Genomic DNA, 9,714 nt, shown 5'->3' with positions numbered 1-9,714 from the left:
GGATGCAGTCATTGGAACAGGACGAAGGTGTTCATATTTCCTCTTTGTGTCTTGATAGGTGAGGCTGTCCAGGGTTTTGATTTCCATTATTCACTGTTCTTTGTGGAGAACAGGGCAGTCAGGCGAGCAGGGGGAGTGGTGCTTCCCACAGTGGACACAAGTGGGAGGAGGCACACACGGAGCTCCCAGGTGCAGAGGACAACCGCAATTCCTGCAGGTGACACTGGAGGAGGGACGTAAGGTTTCATGTCGCAATGGTAAAGCATCACCTCGACCTTTTCAGGTAATGAGTCACCCTCAAAAGCCAAGATGAAGGCACTGGTTGTGACCCTGTTGTCTTTGTGTCCCCTGTGCATGTGCCAGACAAAGTGGACACCCCATCGCTCTAAGTTGGTGCGTAGCTCCACATCCAACTCCAAGGTCATGATGGAAAATAAGACCCTGGACCATGTTCATGCTTTTATGGGGAGTAAATGAGACGGGGATATCACCCAGCCTGTCATAGGTGAGTAACTCACTTGACTGGGCTGGTGAGGCCGCCTGGTTCAAAAGCGCCCCGCTACGCATCTTAGACAACACCGGCACTTCCCCAAACCTATCCCCAAGGTGGTCTACGAAAAACTGGGGCTTCATTGCCTGAAAGGTCTCTCCATCAGTCCTGCTGCAAACCAGATACTGAGGCGAATACAGCTCTCGAGACCTGGTCGCCCTACGGTCCTCCCAAGGTGTAGCCAGGGAGAGGAACGATCAGGAATTGTATGTCGCAGCATCAAAATCATTTCTAACATGCTTGGAGACTGCTGAGGCCAAGCAACTACCAACTTGATTCAATTTAACCCGTTTCATTGCAAGTCAAACGCCCTGATGCCACCCACCCCGAACAGGGGCTCTACCCACGGGTGCCACCCAGCCTCAGCAAGGACCACCTGGCGGGATGGCCATTGCCGTGAGTCCTGGTGCCCCAGAAGGACGGACACCTACTCCTTGGCATATATGGGGAGGTCTCAGCTCAGGCATCAGCAGTGTGATCCCTGTGTTCTCAGGAGGCTACCACCAATAGGGTACATGACGACCCCACCACGACGGACTGGCTACCACACTGGATTTTTTGTGTCGAAATGGTCCAGAATTGTCGTGGGCGATAAGGATGGGACTACGCAGGAGACAAGATCGAGGCAACCCGGAAGACGTTGGGTGCAAAGCCCTCCACACGACAATAAGTAGCATGCAAGATCTTGGTGCATGATGGACAAACAAAAAACACCATCTAAGGTGTCCTTCCCCAAATGGCATGCACTAGCAACAGAAATTTGGAAAAAATGTTGGTCAAACCCGAGAGGGAACCAACACAAAGGCCGAAACGATGGAGACTTCTTTTAGTCGCCTCTTACGACAGGCAGGAATACCGCGGGCCTATTCTAACCCCCAGACCCTCAGGAGGCACCTGTCTGTGACTCAACATCTCCTCTACATGGTGAGCAGCGATCTATCCTTTTCATAATATTGAACATTTTAATAAGGTCATGAGTTGAATAACTGTAACGTAAATTTTAATGAATTAATATAATCTGCTCATTATTACTGCCAACATTCCATTCAGTAGTCTCTACCTGATAGCTTCACAATTAATAACTTTCCTTTGCTGTAATTTTTATGTTAAATGTGATGTAATCCGCAGCTAAGTGCAAACATTTTGCAAGGCAACTAAACACAAATGTTTTGCAAATTTTTGTAAGTTGCCCACCATAGGAACCATCCAGAAAGTTACTTTTACAGAAGAAGAAGAAGAAGAAGAAGTAATAGTTAAGCACTGTGTTTTGTTTTAAGGTTGTCTTGTGGTATCTCAAAAACTGCCTTTTATTGACAACTTGGAACATGAAAATACTATTTACTACATTAAAATGAAGAAATTCAGTTTTTGTTGTGATCAGACTTGCCACTTTTCTTAACATTCAAGAAAACACAGCTACGGTTTATCAAATAGGTTATCAGTCATCTGAATGACATACAAAACAAAGCAGCTGATTGATGGGCCATAAGGCAGTGTTTTTAAAAATAAGCCTCCAAATGCTGTACCAGATGAACATTTAAAGATATAACCTTAAATTTTAATAATTGTAAAACAGTGCAAATAAAAATTAACTTCCACAACATATGAATGTCAGCTTACTTAAGTTTGAACATAATTTATAATTTGAAGCTAAGATTCCTTTTGGGCAACTGAACACACACCTGCAAAATGTAATTTGTAACATAGTCTTTGGTAATGTATTAGGTCTATGACTTTGCTTCCACCGTTTTGCAATACATGGCAGTAACGGCAAGTGGAGTTCGGGTGGTTGGTCATAGGTGTAATACAATAAGCTTAGGCATCTGTAAACATAATGCCATAAAAATATCAGTTGATTTGTGATTGCACCAAAAGATTATTCTCGATTGAGTACATCAACTTATGTACCCATTTCTCGCCATTTGCAGAAAGTTTTAATTTTCTGCTTTAACACCAAGAAATCTGCGGCTGTGGCTCTTAAAATGCTGGGTAAGACCAATGGTGAGGGAATTACTAGTGGAAGAATGTGCAGAGAATGTTTTCAATGCCTTAAGAACAGTGATTTAGATGTCAAAGACCAGTATGGCAGTGGAAGACAGAACATTTTCGTAGCTACTGAAACAGAGGAAGACAGTCACAGGACATCATCACGAAAAGCAATTTATGCGTTTGAGCCCAGCACTGAAACACAAACAGCCACAACACAGCAATAGACACGTAACGGTAATTTTGCAGCACGTCAGTGCTTGACCCCATGTCGCAAAACCCATCAAAATATACATGGAAACGTTGAAATGGGAAGTCCTATCCCTCCCGCCGTATTCTCCATACATCACTCTCTCTGACTACCACCTTTTTTAATCAGTGGCATACAGTCTGGCTGACCAGCACTTCTGATCATATGAAGAAGTGCAAACTTGAATCGATTCATGGATCACCACAAAAAACGCACAGTTCTTACGCCATGGGATTCTTATGCTACCTGAAAGATGGGAGAATATAGTGGCCAGAGCGATGGGCAATACTATTAATCATAATTTTTTTTTAGTTTTTCTCAACAAAGCCCACTTAGAGAAAAAATGGCGGAAGCAAAGTTGTGGACCTAGTAAGTAAAACTGCAAAATTAGGTCACCCACGTAAGAGCCTACCATGAAAAAAAAACAACTTTGTTGTCATTCAAAATAAGATTTATCGGGCATGTTTGCTTGGTGTGTTACGATTTTGGTGTATTACGAGAATATTATTCACTAAAATTCTGTTAATTCAAAAAACAAGGTAGATGAAACAGAACATTTTTGGTATGACAATTTATTTACAACAATAAATTTAATTAACAATAAATATTAACCATTTAAATGTGACCACATAATACTCAGAACCTCGAATTTAGGAACCTTAGTCAGATGGAAATGTTAAGCCATACATACAATTGACTAGTAAAATGAAGTATGTTGCTTATGGAAAATCATATGACAGAAATATCCAACTTTTTATGACATGCTTTGCAAATGTTCATCAAATTCTGTACAGCAGTCACACAAAACAAAAAATACTGCTAGTGTAGAAACTTTTTCATTGTACACTCCAGAGAAATGGAGTAAAAGCATTACACATACTAGTAAAAGCTTACAGAAAAAATTAGCATTAGATCATCGAAATGGATAAAAGAAAAAAATTCAATCAATCAAACTACTGTTGCCACTTCCTAATGACGTTACAGCACTAAGGAGCCTTGCCAACAGATAATGAATACTACAGAGCAATATGAAGCACCATTCCCATACAATCAAATACAGCAGTTACGTCTTCATATGAAATTATGAAAAAGTTCAGAACAGGGTAAATCATGACTACTTTAATGGAATTATACTGAAGTAACAAAATATCTGCAGAAAGATTATAATTACAAGTGAGTCAACAGTTTCAAAAAGAAAAAGTAAATGCAGTTCATATATTGGTGCAACATGATGAACAGTAATGTTACCTCAAGGATTTTTGTCGGGCCTCTTCAGAAACATAAGAGTTCATCTGAGCTATGTTTCAGCAATTTTTCATAACAAAGATTTCATACATCAAATAATCTGAACTGATACTCATTAATTCAGAACAACAATCTGATAACCACATTAACAAAGAAAGTGACTGGGAAGGGAAACAGCAGGTACCGAAAATACTGATTTCCTATTTAACTTTAATACAGAATGACTGACAGAAACCTGGAATGACAGGTAAAGTTATGGCACTGTAAGAAAATCACAGGAGGGTTGAACAAGGAGAGCACAGTCACTTATTCATCTCTAAAAAAAAAGTGGAGAGGGAAAGGAAGGGTTGAAGGGGAAGGCTGGCTGACAGAAGGAAGAGAGAACAAAGGAATAAGTATAGGAATTTGGCACTGGTGAACTCCCCTGGTGTAGGCACAGGGAGTTGGACGTGGCACACAGTACAGGAATGGAATGGGAGAGGTATACCGAAGAACAAAAGAGAGAAAGAGGGAAATGACAAAAAATCTAGAATGAATAAAATAGGGAAAAGGATTGAAGGTGGGTGTGGGACTGGAGCTACCAGAGTTTGAGGCCAGGAGAATCTTCTGGTCGCAAGGCTAACTAACATTTCTTTTGTGCCTCTCCCTCCCAGTCCCCAGACACCCTTCCCTCCACTTCCTCAACTCCTTTTTCAACACCTCAACTATGCAGTGAGGGGGGTTATCTCTACTCCTCCACAACTTTGGATAATTATCCTTTCAGATGGCCATTTTAATTTCATCATCCATCATAAATGGAGTTGGTTACAGTGTACTTTACAGCCAGCTGAAACTGTTTATGTAGAGGGAGGTCTTGTGAATTCTTCCAAAAATTTGCCCTTCTTTTGCTTTACTTGTGAACTAGTAGACAGAATTATCATCTGGCATTTTATGCCTCCAGGTATTACATTTTCTCTTGGTGATGTAATGCAATATGGATATAATGTTGTTGTTTTTGATATTGTGTCCTTTATTTGAGTAAAACTGAAACACACTGTAGTAGTTTATTCCCCGCAGTTTCATAAGGACGTCATGTCTGTAGTAAATGGGTGACTGTGAGTTGCGTAGTTTGCCAAAGCCGTGCCCTGTGTTATTAAGGAGTGTGTGTGCATTTCAGCTTTCTTTCTTAAAACATAGAACACTACACATTAGTAGATATATTCAAGGCAGAGATCATCAAAACAATGTGTTTATGGAAATAGGTGTTCTAAGTGTATCCAGTAAACTAACTGGAGGTGTACCACAGGCTTTTAAATAACTAATAGCTTTTTTTTTTTTTAATTCAATAAATTTGTATGAGAAAATGAGCAAGGACAGGAAGCCATTTAGAATTGTCACCACATACAAGTTTCAACAATTTGTATTTTTGAGAATCTAACACATATACTACTGTGTTATGAGTCTGATGTAAAATAATGTAATTTATTGGATGACAACTAGAATTTGAGTGATTATGCCCTGGGAAAGTTAGCAACCACAGGAATCCAAAATTAAGATGTCTACAATTTTACAGCAGCCTTTGGCCCTGCTCTAGTAAATAAAAATTTGATTCCTGCAGTCATCATTACTTTTCATCTTCTTCTCGGTCATGAAGTATACTGGCTTAATGATGAGTTGTAGCTTGGGTCCTTGTACCAAAAATTTATGGAAGTTCGTAACTACACAAGATCTATAGATCCTTTACCTAATCTTCCAAAATGAGTTTTCTAACATGCAATCAGTATGGAAATAAGCAAGATCTCTTGGATATATCAAGTGTTTCACAACACACTATCAGTGAGCTGCACAGACAGCTTGCAGATAATGTGCTGCAATACTGCAACATACACTGCATGACATATGCATGACTCATAAAATTTTTATTGACTTTTTTATGTAGTATAACTATTTCTCAAAGCCCTTAAAAGGTTTTAATTACAAATATTATATCTGAGAGAGTCATAAATTTTGATTTTGTTACAGTGCTGTGTCTCCTAAACAAAAAATTACTCAATAGAACATTTTCTTTTGCAACTGGAGGACCTGAAATCTGTCATTCCTTCATTCAGCAATATCGCTCTTCAGTTATGACTAATTTACATTTAACAGTTTTCTATGGCACCAAAATATCTGACTACAATATTCTGAATAGCTGCTCAGTGAAATTAATTGTGAACCCTCCTGTCAGATTAAAACTGTTCGCTACGATTGGGACTCCAACCCAGAACTTTGTCTTTCGTGGGAAATGCTCTTACTGAATAAGCATTCCAGGCACAACACACAGTTTGTCACCCTTTCCGAACTTCAAAGACCTTCTCCTGCACACCCTGCGGAACCCCAGCTCTCCTGGAGGAAAAGATACTGTGGGTCATGCACAGATAACTCGGTCGATAAGAGCATTGTCCATGAAAGGACATGTTCTGAGTTTGAGCCCCGTCCAACACACAGATTTAATATGTCAGGAAGTTCCATAACACACACTCTCTTGTAGGATGAAAGATGCATTCTGGAAAATTCACCTGATAAGAATATTTGTTGGGAACCTTAAAATGGTGAACCACTGACAATAACTAAGGAGATGGAAAAAGGGATACTGGGACATGTTTGTCAAGTGACTGAAATCATAATTTTATAAAAGTATGTTACGTAACTCAACACCTAGTGAAGTTGAACTTATCACAGTCCAAACTTGCATCTGTCAGTTGAATTGGGCAGATTTTAAATGCTACTCTTTCTACATTCGGGCAACAACCATCAGCATATTAAAGTCATTATGAATTGTTAAGCACAGGGTGAGGACAAAGAGCGCAACTGAAATCATTCTCTGGAGAGAGATGGTATGCCTTCATGAGGCACTGTAATTTTAGTTCATAGTTACACAAGAAAGAAGCTGTATACCTTCATAATTAGCAAAGTGTACTGTTATGCCGTTTTGTCTGGTCTGAATATTTCTTTCTATTGACTTTTTCATGTATGTAAGAGATTTTAGACTGCCCTTCATGAAGAGCTGGTGATGACTAATTGTGTCCACTAATCTACAAACTTTTTACCATATTGTTCAACATATAATTTGCTGAAATTACTGGCGCAAGAACATTAATTCACACTGAGGAACATGAAAAGGAATACATAATACAAAAAATGTTGATATGGAACATTATCACTGCAGCTACAAACTGCTTTACATTCACTGCACACAATGAAAATCACACACATAAATGACTTAAATACCTTGTTTTTAGAAAGTACTGCCATTTCCATGGCAGTTGATAATTTCATTAACATGAGATCATAACAGATACAACTACATGCCTCAAAAACAGCAATGTACATGTAAACTTTGATCACAAAACTACCCCATTCATTTTTCCATAGTCGTGAATGGAATGCAAAGGTTCATATCATATACTGCAGGCTTTGAAACAGTGATACATATTTTGTATTTATGTTCAGTTATTGCATATAATACAGTCTGACAAGATAAGATATTGAGCCCATGACCATGTCACAGTTACATCACACAACTCACACTTGGAAATCGTATATCACAAGCACTGTCCTTTCTGCTTTCTATCTTGATTGCACCCGTCTTCTCAATATGTCACCCTAACCAACCTCTCCACCTACTCTTAATATGCTGCCTTACTGTCTTTCTTCCAGTAGTTTCCTTCCCTGCTTTTGCTAGGGTTTTTACTTGCATTTCACACATAAGCGAGAGCTGCAATTTGTATCAATATCAACCAAAATTATTGTTATGACAGGATATATAAAGCAATCTGTGGAAAAATACAAATAACAAAGAAAAATAAAACTGGGAAATACAAGCGCTCATGGCACCAGTATCAGTAGCATTGTCATACACCAACTGTATCTATCCCAGAACATAGCAGAATCAGATGACTATTTGATGAATATTTTGTCACTGTATTCATCTGGACATTTAATCAATCTCCTGTCTCAAATGTTCATGATTTTCTCAATGTGTTACAATGGCAGAGTATAACAGTCACAGCAATATATACTTGCATTACCTCACAGGATGAAATAGTTTCTCTTTCAAACTCACTCTGACACAGGTAATACATTTAATAAGTTTCATCTATTTATTTACAGGCACCCTTTCCTTAAAATGTTCCTATGTTACATACACATCTTGTGATAAGATGACAGAATATGTTTCCATAACACATGAGGGGGATACTGTTTTCAACCTTAGTACATCAATTTGTTTTGTGCTTGCTTTTTCTTCCCTGTAAAGTGAATGAAACTAAAGTTTACGATACCTTGCTCCAGTACAAAATTTGAAGTCTTCATGTATTCTATTGTAACAATATAATTCAAGAGGCTTTAAAATATATCACAAACTTACATGCTCAGAAGAGCAACCTACAGATATGTTTTATCTTTTGATATAAAATTAATATAGGCTTTGATTTCAAAAACACAAAACAAACTCACTGACAGGCAAGCATAAAAATATAACTTACACATAATTACAATATATGTGAGAAAATGATTTTTCCTCAGGTACATTTACTGCATTCTCACAAACAGAATCCAATAAAATAATTAAATAAAAGAATTTGTTACTACAAAATGAATGCATGATTATGCTGATGAACTGTTTGGCAGTAACAGTGCATCAACTTTCACAGTTCTGTATGATGAGTGTGTGTATGCTGAGATTTTGGATTGAAATCAGATGGGTGAATAAATAATCCTTCCATAGCTTTCCAGTGTACATGCCCTACAGCAGGTGTCGGAACCCCAACAATCTCTGCTTGGCCATTAATTGGGCGTCCATATGTCCGACCAGTTGCAGATAAATAGCTGAAAATTTTAAAAATCTATTACATTTGTATTTTATAAATATTTACTTGAGCCTAAAATCTTAAAAGTTATATTTACAACTGAATAAAAATGAAATAAGTTTGTCTGGTTCCCCATACACAAAATAGTACAAGGTTAGAACTATAATTTTTAATAGTTTCTGTCCATGACTTTCTCCATAGTTTATACAAAATGGATTAAGTGAAACACCTTTACTAATGATTAACTTTCTCCATCTGTAAACAGATGAGCCAAACATGTTACACAACCATACACAATTAATCAGTGTATTTCATATACAATGCAAGTGCTGTATACTGCATTGCTGTGGGAACTAATGCCAGAGGATATGATTCAATTGCCATTTATATTGCAGCCCATTCCTCGGATTGTAGCAGATGGAGTATCAGTTTTAGCAAAAAGTAGGAAAGTTAGGAGTGGTCTAGGAAAACCATCCGAGAACAGAATTATGCCATTTAGCACTTCAGGTTGCTGTTAGTAGCATCTGCTCACAGAGCTGTGCACAAACTCAAACTGAAACTTTCCAAAATAACAGAAGTGCACTAATTGGGCAATTCAAATACTATTACTCCATGTCAGTACTGAAGTTGACTGTTGCCTCTGTGTACAATAGGTTGGCCTGAAATGCACAGGTGATGCATGGTTGCATTAATAGGGATACATAATTTGCAGAAAATTGATACTGGACTTCTAAAAACACTCATCAAATACATCAATAGTCTCTATATTATTAGAAGGAAAGTTGCTACTCACCATATAGTGGAAATGCTGTGTCACAGGTAGGCACAACAAAAAGATTTTAAAATTTAAAGGT

The 9,714-nt window shown here is 38.1% G+C and overlaps 1 protein-coding gene across 1 annotated transcript in view; it reads right to left on the bottom strand.

The window, feature by feature from the left end:
* Positions 1 to 7,465: 7,465 nt before the first annotated feature.
* LOC124595850 (stromal cell-derived factor 2) overlaps positions 7,466 to 9,714 on the bottom strand; it is a 38,422-nt gene continuing 36,173 nt past the window's right edge. Inside the window, exon 5 of the mRNA XM_047134757.1 lies at positions 7,466 to 8,879. Coding sequence (XP_046990713.1) covers positions 8,699 to 8,879 — 181 coding nt within the window. The 3' untranslated portion in view covers positions 7,466 to 8,698. The remainder of the gene's footprint in view (positions 8,880 to 9,714) is intronic.

Source organism: Schistocerca americana, chromosome 2, assembly GCF_021461395.2.
Source record: "Schistocerca americana isolate TAMUIC-IGC-003095 chromosome 2, iqSchAmer2.1, whole genome shotgun sequence".
In the NCBI taxonomy this organism is placed as follows: Eukaryota; Metazoa; Arthropoda; class Insecta; order Orthoptera; family Acrididae; genus Schistocerca; species Schistocerca americana.
Note: the sequence above shows the minus strand (reverse complement) of the source record. Positions and strands in the feature narration are given on the sequence as shown.